This window comes from Myripristis murdjan, chromosome 3, assembly GCF_902150065.1.
Source record: "Myripristis murdjan chromosome 3, fMyrMur1.1, whole genome shotgun sequence".
NCBI lineage: Eukaryota > Metazoa > Chordata > Actinopteri > Holocentriformes > Holocentridae > Myripristis > Myripristis murdjan.
The window spans coordinates 16,253,336-16,270,095 of NC_043982.1; the positions used below are offsets into that span (position 1 = coordinate 16,253,336).

Genomic DNA, 16,760 nt, shown 5'->3' on the forward strand with positions numbered 1-16,760 from the left:
CAATTTGAGGGTAATATAAGTTACCACTACATCAGTAAAAGTAAACACATAAAAATTGTGATATAAAACACACAAAATGAAAAGGATTTCAAAAGCTGTTTTACTGCTTACCTGGAGAAGGGGAGCAATGCATAATCATAGATATTCTTTCCACACCCTCCACCCCTAAAATTAAAACATTATATGTAAGGCGCACATATCTTTAAGGTCTTATCCTAATCCAAAAGGCTGGCCTTGCCTAGGTATAAAGTGTCGTGCAGTGACCAGGACAAGTTTTACTGGTCATTCTGTGGATGATTTATGATTAAAATTAGAACCAATTAAAAGGACATAAATTGGGATATTCTTTAGAGACATCTGCTTATTGTAAGGGTAGATTTAAAATAAATTATTAAGATGGAGCCATATGCAGTCAAGTAACATTAGTAATTATCAGATAAAGAGGAGAGTCTGAACTGTGCCAGGATTTAAAACATACACACATATACAACGACGCGTACAAACACACAAATACACAATTATGCCCCCTGAATTGTCACTAGCATTATTTCCATGGTTTGTTTAGTGAGTAGTACTGTAAATGTGTACCTGGCAATATTCTAAATTACTTGATAGTATAACAACAGCTCATAACTGGACACTAATGAACAGGGAAAAACCAGGCAGCATACTGGAAAGTCAAAGTTGGTAAATTCAAAATGCATGAGAATGTCCAGCTCCTCACCCCTGACCCATGAAAGACTCCTGTGATGCATTTTTATTAATACATAGATAGCCTACATACTGCCTGACACAGTGAGAATTCTGTATGCATTTTCTAGTAAACTGTAGAGTATTTTGCAACAAGAATGAGATGTGTGCTGCAAGACATGAAGAGAGAGTTCAGGCCAAAACAAAATGAATAATGAAAGCAGTCTATGGGCTGGGCAAAAATAAACAGAGGTCAGTATCCGGCTAAATGGGCCTTGAGGTTAATGTGTTTTGATGGAACAGTTTGCATAATATGTCTCTACATTTCTCAGTGTTGACGTCTCCACGGATCAAAGAATCTGCCTTTGACTACAGCTTTCTCACCTGTAGATTTCCTCACGTCATTTTCCTCAGAGGAACTTATCACGGTGTCACATCCGACAAATGCACAGCACTGGTAGGCATAGGGGACAGAGATGGACCTACAAACACACAAATATCATTCAGACAAAAACTGAAGGATATTGCTGAGATACAACGTGACCACAGTATGACCATTTTCTACCAATTTCTCAATGAGGCATTTTTTGCCCTACAGAATGCCAATGATTGGATGTTTACTGTTTATCGTATCATTTTCAGTAAACTCTAGACACTGTAGTGCATGAAAATCCCAACATATCACCATTGCAAACACTAGTCTTACCATCACACTAAGTTAAAAACCGCCTAAATCATGCCATGCCTAAAACCGTAGTCAATCAGTAACTGAACACATTGACCCTGTCTATGTGCTTTACTTAGATGTGAACAAGTTTGGAGTAGCAAGCCATTTGCTTGGCATGTCTAAAAAAGTCGCTGCAAAGTGTACATCACAATTCTCACTGTAACTGCAACATTAAGCCAAAAAAAAAAAAAAAAAGGGGGCGTTTTTGTCAGTACCACATGACCCTGAGGGACAGGCTGATCTTTCTATCTTTTATTTTAACAATGCAAATAAATACAACACTGAAAAGAAAACCCCTTTCATCAAACTGTTAAGGCTGCTTAAGGCTGCTTATCGGCTTCTGCCATTTTGATCATGTTGCTGTGCGGGCTGTTGTCTCTGTGACTCAAAACTGCTGACCCACCACCTCCATAAAAATCAATCTGTAGATGTAGACTAATGTATCTGTGTTTCTTATACAAATTCAAAATTAATTTTCATGTAAGTACAAAGCCTTTAAATATAGCTGCGAGTATTATTTTTTTGAGTAGAAGGGGCTATTACAAATCTGTATTTTAGGTTTTGCATAGTGAAGATTTCCTTGTTGTTATATAAAGTTTTAACCACAAATTAAGCTATAAATGGCATGTCTTAGAATTGCCAACATGAGCATGAATTTTATTTCACTAAACCTTATATCAAAGGTGTTTCAATACATCGCAATATGTATGCATTAGAACAAACTAAATAATTCCCAGATGAGTGCAGATAACAGGACTCCATGGTAAAACATGGAGATTCTCACCTGAGTTTGGGTAAGTTTTTGGCACTCAGCACATTTTTCATCTGCAGGTTCCCTGAGAGTTTCAGCTGATTGAGAGCACTCAGTCCAGTCGTTGGAATCACAGTCAGAGCGTTCATACTCAAATCTCTGCAATGAAAAACACATCAGGATAAATGCAACACAATATTAAGTACAAGGCAAACACACAAAATAAATTATGTGCTGTAAATGGAGTGGTGAATCTGCTGTGCTGTACATTAGGTGAGGTTAAAGAGATCCTACTCACAGGTTGGTAAGTGCAGTCAGCGTGAGGAAAGCATCTTTGTGAATGACTCTGATTTCATTTCTGCTCAGGTCCCTGTGTAAAACCAGAATACAAGGTGTTCGGTCCATGTGAGATAATCTAGTCATAAAACATTTGTTTTCTTTCTTTTAAACTAGTTTATTTTTGTGGTGTAGTATAAAAGCATGTGGGTGTGACTTACAGCAAACGTAGGGCAGAGAGTCCTTGGAAAGTGTCCCTGTCAATTTGTTGGATATGGTTGTGTTGCAGGCTTCTGTTGAATGCAGTAAACAGATTACACTTAAAACCGGTAAATAATGAACCTAATTACATACATACATACATTTTCCACATTTTCCAAACTTACATCTCCTGCAGTTTGAGACAGCCCTGGAGGGATGGCAGCTCCTTAACCTCATTGTAGGACAGGTCTCTGATGGAGAAAAACAAACACCCTCATTAATTAGCTGAATAGGATAACAGTTTTTTTTCTGTTTTTTTTTTTTTTTTTAATAAAAGAATGGAGACAAAACATTGTGTCATACTACCTACTGAGCGATACATGTCTACTATCTTTTCTTATGCTGCTCAGTGGGTGATTTTTTGGAAAATGACTGGTGGTACCATATGTGCATACATTTTTGGAAGGTAATCAAACTCCTAACTGTAACAGCGTTTGTGCCATAGTACACCCACCGAGCTACACAGACATGAACCACTGCAGCCCTGGACAGTAAACATCTGTTGCAGCTCGGAAACCTCCAGCTGCTGACGAACTACCAAGCACTGTGCTGAATGATGTGATACTGACTGTGACGAAATAGTTTTATAAGTGGAAACACCTCTCATTGAAGGAATTAACATGTTTATTTGCCAGCTGAAGTACTTAATTAACTTAACCTAACTAAAAGCATAGAGAAAGGCAAGGAATATACTAGACAAGAGCAGGTCAGGTGAGCATGAGAGGCTAATAATTTTTCTGGTTGTTGCCATCATGACAATTGATTGTGTTCATAGCTTTGTCAAAGTTTACTGCAGTGCTTTCCCATCTGGCAATCTGGAAAGCAACCCTTATCTCAGGCCCATCTTTACCAATTATTTAGATCGGAGTAATACAATTATTTAGAATTTTTCCACAAATACCAAGCAGAGTAAGAAAAGGGAAATTTGCCATTATGATGCTTTGTAAGATGCTGCAGATGTAGTCTCATTTCATGAGGCCAGCTGCTCAAAACTTTTAGAAAATTTATAGTGAATCCCTGGTTACTGTTTGTCTTGTACAAGTGACAGTATTTGAACAACCTATTCTAATGAATAGAGGAAGAGTCCCTTACAGAGTCCGAAGCAACTTGAGATCATCACACAGATCAGTGGGTACAGCTGATATCCTAGTTCCTGATAGGGTCCTGAAAATGAAAAATCCAGAACAGTCACTACTGACATGCACCAAACTAAACTACAGTGAGCGACTGCCAATTTTTCAGCGTTGCATCAAAGTGCACTCACAGGCTCTCCAGGTTGTTAGTCCACGTAAGTATTGGGAACTGCTGCATCATACTGGCCCCACGCAACATCCTGAAATGCACAGGTAAAAAAATAAGAATGCTACTACGGTACAAAATTTTATATCAAAGCATGATTCAGTGTGGTCAAAAAAAAAGAAAGGTAATATTTCATGTAAATTTAGTTATTGACAAAAGCAGAGAAATATTATAAGCCATTTTAAAATGCCTATTTCCATCAGCGACTTTTTCACTCCTGGTCAAGCCCTCCAAACCCACATCAACATGTGTCACTTCACACAGATATTTGTCAGCAACAATGACCAACAGTGGAACTTACAGAGAGTGCAGGTCTGACAGGTTCTGGAAAGCTGAAGCCCCCACAAAGGTTAGAGGGTTGTCATAAAGATGGCTGGAAGGGCAGCAAGAACAGAGGGAGAAAATTCAAACTGAAGTCATTTACTATGCAAGAATGGCACCATCTTCTGGACATACATCTTTCAAAGCCTCATGATCATATCCGGTATCAGTTAAAGTGTGTGCTGATAAAGGGGCATGTGTGCACAGGCATCTCTGCATGGTGTACGGCAACACTTGTTGGAGTTTCAGTTATTTCAGTTATTTGTGTGCAATGTCTATGTCATAGTCGTGTCAGTGAAATAAGTTTGGAGTTTGAGCTTACATGGTTCGCAGCAGAGGGTTGTTACGGAAGGCTCCTTCAGGTATGGAGGCTATGTAATTGCTGTGGAACCCACTGCAGAAAGAAGTCCGTTGAGCAGACAGTCAAACTAAATCACAACTTTATATGAATGAACTATAAGGAAAGATTTAAGGCAGTTAGTTTAAAAAAAAAACAACATTATATTCTTCTATCCCAGCCTTGACGTTCAGAGCAGGTAAATCATGATGGTAAACTGGACTGACAACTAAGGGAGCGATCACATTAGTATTATGAAAGCATAAGCGGCAAATCATAACGTTGTACTTGGACAGACAGTTTCAACGGCCGCAGCATGTTGCTTCATCTGCTTACTAGGTAACAAGCAGCTCCTGAACTTAAACTTGACATGCTGCGGTTGATATTTTATAAGTCCCACCCTTTTACATTCTGACAGTTGTGCTTGGCTGATTCGACTGGAGGCATCATGAAAGCTACCCACCGCTCGCAGGTCCACTGATAAAACACACTGATCCCAAACCAAAGAAAACAACAGGAATTACACCAATACTGCTGCCTCCATTGCTTACCAGTGTGATCACTGCCTAAGCCTTATTTTTCCCAACCATGTGCCCCACAGGGATTATCACAGCAATTTAGAGCTAATAGGCTACAGCCACATCTTCATTAAGAACAAAGAAAAATCAGTAAGTTTTATTTTCTATAATTTGAGTCTGTTTAGTTTGCACGCAATAACTAAGAACAGGTAAGAGAAAGTGATGTAACCATTTCAGACACATAAACTGATCAAAGTAAATTACTCAGCAAAATTAACTAAAACATTGCTGTATGAGATAAAATGATGGAACTTTATGCAAAAAGATGATTGAAAGATCTCCCAATACACAAAGTCGAACTAGGTGTCAGGGCTCGGCTGCATACCAGCTGCCTGGCGTGTCACTTCCAGTAAGACCACTGCCACAAGCTGAAAGCTTCAAGTTTAAGATGAGGAAGACTGAGACTGGTTTTGGAAAGTTCAAACTGAGTTTTGACCCGTTTGACGTTTTGTGGAAGTTTTGCACAACTGAAATAAACTGTCTTTACAATTCCAGCTTGAGCACTAAATATCAATGTCTTTAGTTAACCTTTCAGTCTCCTGCTAAAGGAGAGAGAAATGGAAATATACTCACAGTTCCTTGAGTTTGGGAAGGGCCTCTATTGCTATGGGGAAAACCATGAGGTTGTTGAAGTTGAGATCACTGAGAGGAGAAAGAGAAAACAGGAAGTCAGTGTCCTTTACTTGCAGTTTATTTATCGCACTAAAATTAGGCCCAGACTAAAGGACTTTCCCCACGACTTTTAGTCTTTACCTTCATTTGCATAGTATTAAGAGTTTCCTCAGAGTCTTGAGGAACTCACAGGAGGAACTGTCCTTTAGCGTGACACCCACAGTTTTAGAGCACCTCAGACTCACTAGGCCTCTCAAGACAAATTCAGACATCTCAGTGGATAATATCTAGAAAGGAGTATCATTAATAGGGGTGTAACAATTACCTCATTTGAACAGAGGACAATTTCCTGGTTGTGCACAATAAAGCAATAAGGATATAAACAAGCCAACATGTTATCTCCCACCGATGGCGCACCCAACCCCCGGCCACTGCCACGCCTACTTTTGACTGAACAGCCAGAGAGGTTAATGAGGTCTTCTATGGCATACATGGTAAAAAGGTATGAGCTTTTCTGTGATAGGCCGTGCCCACTATCACGTCCCCTTTTGGCAAAGGGGTGTGAGAAGTTAGACACTTCTTCCTTGGCCCAAGGCCAACATTCCAGCCAAATTTGGTGGAAATCTGAGCCTCTGTTTGGAGCTTATGCCACCATGTGATGAACAGACAAATGGACGCACAACAATTCATAGGTCCATAGGGGGCATAATCTCCAAAACTATTTGATGTGTCACCATGAAATTTTGTTGCCTACAGTATGAAACCTGGCAAGTTTGATGACTCCATTACCTTCTCTCTAGTGCCAGCAGCAGGCCAAAATGTCAGCTGCAGTGGAATATCTCAAAATCTATTAGGTGGATTGCCATTGAATTTAGTGACAACATCCACCCTGCCTAGAGCATAAAAATCAGTCCATTTTAGTGACCCCATGACCTTTTCTCTAGCGCCACCAACAGGTGAAACTATTTTTGACTATTTTTTGCACTGCCATGAAATCTGGTTACTGCATTGAAGGTGGCTAGAAGGTGACACTTGACAATTTGGGTGAGTCCATGACCTCCCCTCTGGCGCCACCAGCAGGCCCAGAGGGGCTTGGTTGCTCATGACAGTTATCCTCAGTTTATGTTTCACAGCAAAACAAAGACTGCAATGTTAACCACAAACAAACAAAAAACACATTGTGTGTATCTGTCAGGCTCTACATAACATGGATCAATCAGTACTATCCTTTTTTTGGCGGGGTGTTAGGCAGTGGCGGCTGGCCCATAGGGGGCGCTGGGGCGCCGCCCCTCCAGATGTGGAGGGGAAAAATCTCTAATGTATATATTTACAAATTTTATCATCAGTGTCAGTTTTACTTAATAGTGTGTGCCTACATGCAATATGAATCATTTAAACAACATTGACACCAACTGACTCATTCAATCAATAGTAAATTTCCTCCCACAGACTGTATCATTTCTCTTTAGGGGCGCTTTGACAAGCGCCCCAGACCTGCAGCAAAATAGCCAATCCGGTTATGGTTGCTAGGGGAAAATGATGAATAATTGGCCAATCAATGTCGCCAAATTTAACGCCGTAGGGGCGCTGGAAATGTCACCCCTACGTCCACGTAAAATGCGTGAAGGTTTCGGACTGCTAAAGCTACTTGAGGAGCCAGCGATAATTTTTTTCGTAGTGAGATTCCCAGACTTATGGTGCCCTATGAAAAAAAAATACCGCGAGGAGTGAGTGAGAGAGATAATGGCGGCGACGATGACAGGAGTTCAAGAGCAGCAGCTTCCACCAAATTCGGTGAGATCCTTATTAAATTACCCTTTTGCGAGAAGGAGGATAGCGGAAAAAATCCGCGTTAAGGAGCTGGGACATGACAAGCCCGAAATCAACATCCAACAGAAAACCAAGGAGAAAGCTAAATCCTATAACAGGACTTTTTGCCGGAGCTGGTTTCAGCGCAAGCCGTGGCTGACAGGGTGTGGAGCAGCCAGTGCACTTTTTTGCTTCCACTGCATCCTTTTCAGAAGTGACAGGTATGATTCAGCGTGGACACACACAGAGAGAGAGACAGACCCAGTGAGAGAGACAGACACACACCAGGGATGCAAACAGCGCGCCGACAAGCGCAACTCGCTTTTTTCGTGACCATTTGGATGACTTTCGTGGCCATTTGGGTGACTGTTTTTAACTCGGAATTTGACATAATAACAACGGCACCGGCACCGCACGAGCCAAAAGGCAACACCCACAAGGCAAAGAAACTTTCCAGGCTACAGCAGCGCACTGACATAGATTGTGTAACAAAGCGAAGAGGTGCCACTCCGCTCTAGTTTCACTGGCTAACAGCAACACACTGGCTTAGCTTGTCTATTTAGAGAAGCGGTATCACTTCGGCTTATTTTTCATATTCAATCTATGTTATCACATGCATACTACTGCTCATTCATTGGTGGTTGAATTGTTAGGTCTGTTTGATAAGTAATTTACATTTTTAAAACAAATAATAATTTAACATATTGTTAAATTATTGGAGTCAAGCTTACTGGTAAACATCTACTCCTTAAAGATAATTTATTATGGTCTACAACTCATAATACTACATACCGAGTGTTTGAGCAACATATCTCCTCTGTGCTACAAAAGATCCGTCGTAACCCCCTGTTGTTTTGTTGTGTTTGTGACATGCACTGACAAATTTTGCTGCTTCTATGGCACTGATGCTGTTTTCTTCAAGCAAATGTTGCATTTTTTCTTGATCAGATAGGGTAAATCATCTGATTATGTTTTAATTTTTGAAAAAGAACTTTGCTGTAAACTCACTCTCTCTCTCACACTGTTGATTTGTATAGATTCAGCTGAAATCCCTTTCTGTAAATTTATCTCATTATTGTATTGTATTGTATAGTATTTGATAGCATAAAGTCTAATATAGCTGTAAATTGTTATTTTATCTTTGAAACTGTTGATTTTGAGAAGGAAACTGTTAGTAATTTTCCCACTGTTCATTTGAATACTTATACTAGACTAGGCAGGGAAATGTGTTGGCACACCAGCCCCACCAGGAATTTTTTTCACCAGCCGCCACTGGTGTTAGGGAAAGTTTTTCATATTTGTCACAACAGGCTATTTGTTCTACCATCATTTAATGAATGTAAAATGTTGATGATAGAGTGTTCTTTATTTATACTGCAAAACTCCATAAAAATTTTAAATACATTATATTCCCATTATGCAGCCCATTGTGCAGCTACTTAGAAATATCAGTTATTTTATAAAAGCAAATCTGAAATCTGATTTCAGTGCAGATAATATTGATGACTGCAAAGTAGGGCTGGTCGATTAACTGAATTTTATTTTCAATGACGATTTTGTCTTTTAGCTATTGTGGAAATGAGATCAAGATTAAATGATTGTGCTGCATTCCATTTCGCGATGATGCTCTCGCTTTGTCTTGTGTTGTAAATCCAGCACATCCCTTTCTTTTGCGGTGGTTCGCTTTCACCCCTCTCTAACTTTCCCTAACTCTCAGGCCTAGGTATATTTACTTCAGCTCGAGCCAAGATGACGAAGAGAGAGACTTTGGTTGACAAGAAATCTATAACCAATTCAAATGTTGGGAAAGACTTTGGTTTCAAGGAGACTGACGAGAAACATCCACAATTACAAGGGGGAAAGTAGTAACGCTACCGGAATAGCTCCAATTTTTTACAGCATTGCAGTAGCTTCACTCCTTTTAAAACAATGTAGCTTTCCCTGCAGTGAACTACTTCTTATTAGCAGCAGAGCGCGACCAAACAGTACATGTGTCAGAGCCCGAGGACGGTGGAATCTGACAGACTCAACTCTTGACTCGCCAGCTCGTGGGTTTTTTTTGTACTGAAATTTGTCTTATTAAGGCAGCGCTTTGTTTCTTTCTGCAGGCTTCTTGGTCAGTGCTTTTCCAACTGTGGTTAAGAAAGCCCAGATGAAGTTTCAATCAGACAAACAGACAGTTTTCTTCATGCTCAAACAAGACTGGGGATAACTTTGTGGCTGTTCTGTTTATTGCAGTGAACAAACACACTTTTACACTTCTTGCTGTTACCCATTAGCTGCTCTGCTTTTACGCCGCTGTCTCTGCTGCTGACACAAACTTCATCTGCCCCAGAGTCACACATACACCTCTCAAGATGGCACCTGTAGCTAAGAGTGACAGCTTCCTCTCATTTACAGAGCTGCGGTGTGACGGTGACATCGAGTGATGGCTTTATAAATGACTGCTCGTTTCATTTATTTAATATAAGGTAACATTAAAAAAAAACACCAAACTTCTACTACTACTACTTATATATATAGTATATATATACAGTATAAGAAACCATTGTTAATTTTTTTTTTTTTAAAGTTCAATATATGCGATGTGATGTTTCCAAAGTCAGTGAGTAATTGTGCTGAATAATCTCTGATTTTCACTATAACTGAGCAGCCCTACTGCAAAGGTTTTTGTTTCAACCAGAGTCACAATAAGCGCACCATTACAATTCAACTCTGAATCAATTGTGATTCATGGTACTGAATCAAAATGGTATTGTGTTGTGTTGTATTAAACAGCATCAAAACAGATCAAATAAAGTATGTGATCATCACTCATATCCCAACACTGACCTGCTCCATCTTTTCCATATTGAATTACTTATTACATGTTGAGATTCACATCACACCAGCATCAACCAGCAGAGTCACATTCTCAGAGATTTGCACTAATAATTGCTAAGAACACATACAGGCAGGACATTTGACAGGGTAAAAGGCCCACCAGGCCTTATGTTTAGATTACTGAGTATTATTAGATTACAGATTACTGTTTAATTTCACAACTGGTATTCACCAGTGAAAACAGATGTGTTTGTGTCAACATTTAAATGTACAAACTAACATGTCAGCAGAAACACAAAATAAGCGTTATGTTTAACTGCGCAAAAACCACAAACACACAAAAAAAACCTAATACTGAAAGTATGGAAAGTATTTTTCCATCTTGGGCAGTTGTTTGTAAAAATCTGCTGCTGTACAGTGGCTGTTCGCCATTAGGTAAAGCTGCCACTAAAATGTGTGTCATGGCTGTCTGGAGATAGTGGCAGGAGGAAGTGAACGGTGGGAGGGCAAAACTGATAAGCATCGTGGACTTTGCTCTATTTATCCTAGAGCAATTTAACGAGGAAGTGGACACAATGACGTCCGGAGGACTGCAGTGGAGGTGGGTGGGGAGCTGTTCTCGCTCTCTCTCTCTCTCTCTTACACACACACACACACACACACACACATTAAGTGTGACTGTGCACTTACAGTGTCTCTAGGTTCACTAGTCCAGTGAAACAGCTGTCCCCTATCTCATGAATTCTGTTGTTATGAAGATGCCTGAAAAATAAAGACAGTTAATTTTTACAAATCTGTTAGAAGTCAAACATTTGAGTTCTAACGGATCTAACAGACTAACAGAAAGCTGACATACACGCCACATATAAAACAATGTTTCACATCACCACCATCTTCACACTGTAACCCAGTCTTGCTTTATATAAAACTTCTGTAAAACTATCCATTTGATTACAGATCAGTATTCCTCCATGGGACGGTGTGCAATTTCAGGTGAGCCTGTGAATATGCTGTATTTGCAGCGGGCTTTCCTTGTGTAATGGATACAAGGTATTTTCTTCCTGTTTATTCTGATCTGTTTATACTAGCCCTGCAGCAATGTCATCTAATGTGTGTGTGTGCATGTGTTGTGTGCATGTGTGCACGCACGCGTGTGTGTGTGTGTGTGTGTGTGTGTGTGTGTGTGTGAGAGAGAGAGAGAAAATGCATGACAGCAGCATGAAAAAAATGGAAGCTCGATACAATTCCCTAGTGTTGTAATGCACTAAATATTTTTGTAAGTTGCTTTCATGGAATGTTTTATCATTTTCAACTATGCATAACGCAATGAAGTACTTTCAACTTGACAGTATCACTCGAGCAACTTTTGTGTCGTTAAAATTCAAATTCAAAACCCAAGGGAACATTTCGCTGCAAAATGCTTGCATGCAAAAACAGTGGCAGGGCATGAGCAGCAGCTCGTTTTGTTGCCTTATTAACTGTAAGATGTGAAAACAAGTACTATATTTGTACTTGGGATTTGAGTTGCAGTGGCTCAGGGGATATTTACAGAGCTAAAGCAGAACACAAGTAAAGCTATTGTGCACTGATTTTGGCAGTGACAGTTCGCAAAGCTCATGAATGCAAACAATTCTGAACAAATAAATAATGCTGCCTTTTTAAATTAACAGAGTGACAAAATTATCATTCAAGCTGTATAAAAGTAGGTGGCTCATATAGTGCAAAGTACAATTTTTAGTTCAATTTTTGAGTTCATGAAAGATAGCTGTGTGTAAAAAATACAAAGAATAAAATAAAACCAGCAAAATTACATTACAGTGGAACTAGAACTGATATTGGATATTGGATATACTGTGGGGAATTGCCAGTGTTGTCTTCCAACTTGTCAAATATCCTGATATACTTAATGTCCAGTCATATGACTTGGTTAAGAGTAGGAGTAGCAGTGGCCGGGATACCGGAGCGTGAACTTACTCCTGGGAAGCTGCTGATTAAAATCGCCTAACTTGAGAAAGCCTGAGTGGGGAAGTGAGCGAATGCTGCTCTCCTCCCTCAAGAGTGTGCTGGTAGTCGCTGTCCCTGGTTAATAAGGATAAATAAATAATTATGCAAGCAGTCTGCTATTGTTATTTAATGGCTGGGTCCAGTGGCGGTTCTGCCCATGTTGCCGCCCTGGGCGAAATTGCTGCCTTGCGCCCTTCCGCCCTGGCAACTACACAAATACCTTAAAACTTACCTTAAATAAAATAAATCCCCCCTACCCATCCTTAAAATGCTAAATAAAATAAAAAATAAAATAAATTCCCTACCTATTCATGCCCTTAAATGCCGACCGGTGTTGCGCCCACCCTGTCAGGTCTGCCGGATCTGACAGGTGAGCGGCACACACAGACTGCCATATACCTTTCATTATAAATCAACTTTTGTTCATACGCGGCTGCAGCAACACAACGGACAATGACACTGACAACATGGTTGATTATTGACTGCACAATGCGGCTATTTGCTGGTAATCGCGCCATCAGGCGAGCCTACCTACTGGTTTACATATGCAACAATACATGTGTATTTGCTTAGACCCCAATATTAGACGAGGGTGTTTTTTCAGGGCATTTTCAATGGAAAAAAAAATCGTCTTATACAGGGACGGTTTTTGCTATAGGCAGTGTGGGCAACCGCCCAGGGCGCAATCTACTTGGGGGCGCACGAGAAAAAAAAAAATTGCCAGTTTTCTAGACTACCGTATTGACCCGCAATATGACGCGGCACCATCAGTCGGCATCACGCGAGCCGGCCGCGGCACCGCGCCCACCCGGTCAGGTCTGCTGGATCTGACAGGTGAGCGGCCTGATGCCAGCTGGTGCCGTGGCCGGCTCGCGTGATGCCGCCTGATGGTGCCGCGGGGGCGGGGGGGTTGGAGTAGTAACATGAAAGGGTGCAAGCCTAGGGCGGCAACATAGGCAGAACCACCACTGGTCTTATATTCAGATGAATACGGTTATAGAAAACTGCTTTGCAGCGCTGCTGATTTTTTTTTTTTTTTTTTTTTTTTGGCGCTCGTGCCGCCCCCCACGTGACATGAAAAAATGCCGCCCCGGCTGCCCGGTTCGCCCGTGCCTAAAACCGCTACTGGCTGGGTCTACAGAGAATCCAATGCCCAACTCTTAACATTTGCGAAAGCTCACTTTAATGAGGAGAAATGACAGCTCATCACTCAGGATTTGTGGCTTTAAAATGATTATTCTTTCTGATCAAGGTGGTTCTTGTATTCAGCAATCAGTCCTCTATCATCAAAAGTGTTGAATAATGAAATTCCATGGTCTAGATATTTTTTTATGAACCGAATACTTTGTACTGTATCATTTGTAGCTATTGTGGCTAGTGTGTATTTACCAGTGTCCACTTTCTTAGGTCCACCTGTACAGTCCAATGCAGTTCAATGCAACAGCTCTGCCATAAATTCTACCTTTTAAGAAAGTTGATAATGTTTAGTGTTTGCTGACACTGTGGAGAGGGGGACAGAATATTAGAAACACCCCTCAACAAAATGCAGTCCAGTCCAACAGCACCACTAACTATGAGCTCAATGCCAAACATAGAATTGAATGCACACCTCTATTACTGTGACAAAAAGAAAATGTCTCTCTCTCTGTGTGTGTGTGTGTGTGTGTGTGTAGCACAATAAACCTACTGAGTTACTGGTTGCAGTACTGAGAGTGGTGCAGTGCTTCAGTAACGTGTACATAGAGTCCTGTCTAGGGACACTTCATACTGTGATGAACATAAAGTGAACATAAATAAACAGTATTGTGCCGCAGAGGCAGGGAGCAGGTTTTCATTCACTTAAAACGGAAATGATAATGTAAGGTCAGCGTAACTTACAGCACCACTAGACTGGTGAGGTTAGCAAAGGCATTGTCGGGTATGAAGGAGATGCGGTTGAGCGCCAGCGTTAGAGCCTGTAAGTTGGCCTGGTGTCTCAGAGGGCCGATGGGGACCTCGGTCAGGTTGTTATCGTCCAACCACAGGTGGCGTAGTTGCTGAAGTCCTTCAAAACTGTCCTCTGGAACTGTAGTGATATGGTTGGCATCCAGACGACTGCAGAACAAAGAAATGAAGGGGAAATTCAAATTCAGTGAATTAATACTGAAATTATTGGGCCACTACAGTTAAACACATGGCACTGTGGGCTTGATTTGCCCTTTTGTTTTTGTTTATTTTATCACTACTCTCCAGACTTATAGACTAGCAATGTTTTCTGAATGTAATGTGTGTTGAGACCTTGCTGATGGTAACGCACAGTAAACATGCAGTGACCTGACATCATATTGTAAATTAGCAAAAATGATGCTGTGTAAATCTGCAGTGTCCTTATTCATATAAACTAATGAACTAAAATGACAGGGGCAGGAAAAAAGGATGTCATGTCTAAAATTTGAAAGCATTCTCATGTAACTTGCTCAAATGCCCATTTTATATTTTTTTAAGATATTAAAATCTCTCTCAACAACAGCTGATATTACTTGATTTTCGTAAACAGAGTTGCTGTATTAACGTGAATATAACTCACTGTACCACTAGGAGGTTGACTTGAATGTCTTTCTCAGTTACCAGTTTGTATTTACCATAAATCAGAAGTCACATGAATGTTGTACCAGATTATGTGAATTTCCTACTTGCTAACCAACTTGTTAAAACATAACATCAAAATACAAGCATGTTTAAGGTCATTGATAAGACAATCCAATGCAAGTAAAAAATAAAATAATAATAATAATATTACGAGAACACTGCTACTATTTATTTATTTTTTTTTAACTTCAAAATATCATATATATTCTCTCCTGTCATCTTCTCTCTCTGTCTCACTCTCCCTCTAAATTCCTCAAGTGTCTGTGCCGGTCAGCAAAACAATCTTGATTGACATTTTGCTCTCTAAGGCTTTATACAAACCCAACCACGGCTCTGCCAAAGCATAATACTTAAGCAACAGACCTTAAAACCCTCACGGAGAAAAGACATCTGTTAAAAAGAAAGAAGAGCGCAGAAAAAAGGAGAGGGGAAGCAAGGGACGAGGGGAGGATATGGAGGGGTGATAATAGCTGAAAGCTGGATTTTCAACATGTTTTTCCAGCTGGATTCATTCCTCCATTAGTCCCTGTTAATGGGGGGTAGGGGTGTGGTGGTGTAACGGAGTAATATATAAATTTATGGTACGTTTTCCACCAAGCACACCACTTCTTGGGCTGTCCTTGGTTTCTCCCCGATTCTCAAACTGGAAAAAACATGGCGGCTTGTTTGGAAACTTTCTCAAATTTCACCTAAACAGTCCATCAACATCTGCCTCTGAAAATAAACCAAGCAGCTGCAAAATTTTGATTCATTTTGGATTTACAACAGCAACTTTATTAATGAGACCTGAAGTTTTGAGAGGCAGCAAATCACACTTGATGCATAATGCTCAGGCGAAGGGTATAACATGTAAAGGTGGACTGACCAATACAACGCACTGCCTCCATCATGCACTGCACCATCACTGCTGCCAAAAATAAATGGGAAGCATGGAAATGTTACCCCTTTCTGGAATGCTCTATTCTCTGGAAAACTGTCATATGTAAAATAACGTCTTTTGAAGACTTATCAACATTTGACAAGTGAGACTCAGTTTTTATTTTTAACTGTTTTTCATGCTACCAAACAGAGAAGACAGAGGCTTTCTGGATGAATCTGCAGAGCTGCTACTGTATCTAAACTCATGACAGACTTTGTATAAATATCTCCAGCTATTTTAACATTCAAATCAATGCTTGTTCTCTGTTATAATAACTCAAAAAACAAAAAACTAAAACCATCTCTCAGACACAAAAGCTCCCTGGAGAATAGGGGAGTTAGTCAGAGGGCTAAAAAGGGAATGTCGACAGGCAGAATTTAAATGGCGTAAAACAAACTTACAGATTCACTGTGACACTTACAAGGACACAGTTGCAGCCAGGAAATGAAAAACTTCATATTTCTCTACAAATATAGATGAAAACAAGGACAAGGCAAAAAATCTTCCCTCTACTACTGACAATTTGCTGCGTCCTCCATTCTCAACTACCTCAAACCTCGAACACTAAATGTGAAGAATTTGCTGCAGTCTTACAAGGGAAAAATCACATAATTGTCAAGATATAGCTATAATGTCAGTAAGATAAGCAATTCCCCTCCTTCAGTATGCAGGGGCACCAAGAGACTTTCTGTTCTTGTTCTACTAGAGCTCACGGCTGCATGTGA

The 16,760-nt window shown here is 40.3% G+C and overlaps 1 protein-coding gene across 1 annotated transcript in view; it reads right to left on the minus strand.

Annotated features, from left to right (window-relative positions):
• Positions 1–16,760, minus strand: part of lgr4 (leucine-rich repeat containing G protein-coupled receptor 4) — a 44,189-nt gene that overhangs the window by 5,165 nt on the left and 22,264 nt on the right. Inside the window, exons 5-17 of the mRNA XM_030048354.1 lie at positions 14,367–14,582; positions 11,175–11,246; positions 5,814–5,882; positions 4,648–4,719; positions 4,306–4,377; positions 3,970–4,038; positions 3,798–3,869; positions 2,831–2,896; positions 2,666–2,737; positions 2,467–2,538; positions 2,202–2,327; positions 1,075–1,172; positions 112–165 (exon numbers count right to left, since the gene is read on the minus strand). Of these exons, the coding sequence (XP_029904214.1) occupies positions 112–165; positions 1,075–1,172; positions 2,202–2,327; positions 2,467–2,538; positions 2,666–2,737; positions 2,831–2,896; positions 3,798–3,869; positions 3,970–4,038; positions 4,306–4,377; positions 4,648–4,719; positions 5,814–5,882; positions 11,175–11,246; positions 14,367–14,582 (1,130 nt within the window). The remainder of the gene's footprint in view (positions 1–111; positions 166–1,074; positions 1,173–2,201; positions 2,328–2,466; positions 2,539–2,665; positions 2,738–2,830; positions 2,897–3,797; positions 3,870–3,969; positions 4,039–4,305; positions 4,378–4,647; positions 4,720–5,813; positions 5,883–11,174; positions 11,247–14,366; positions 14,583–16,760) is intronic.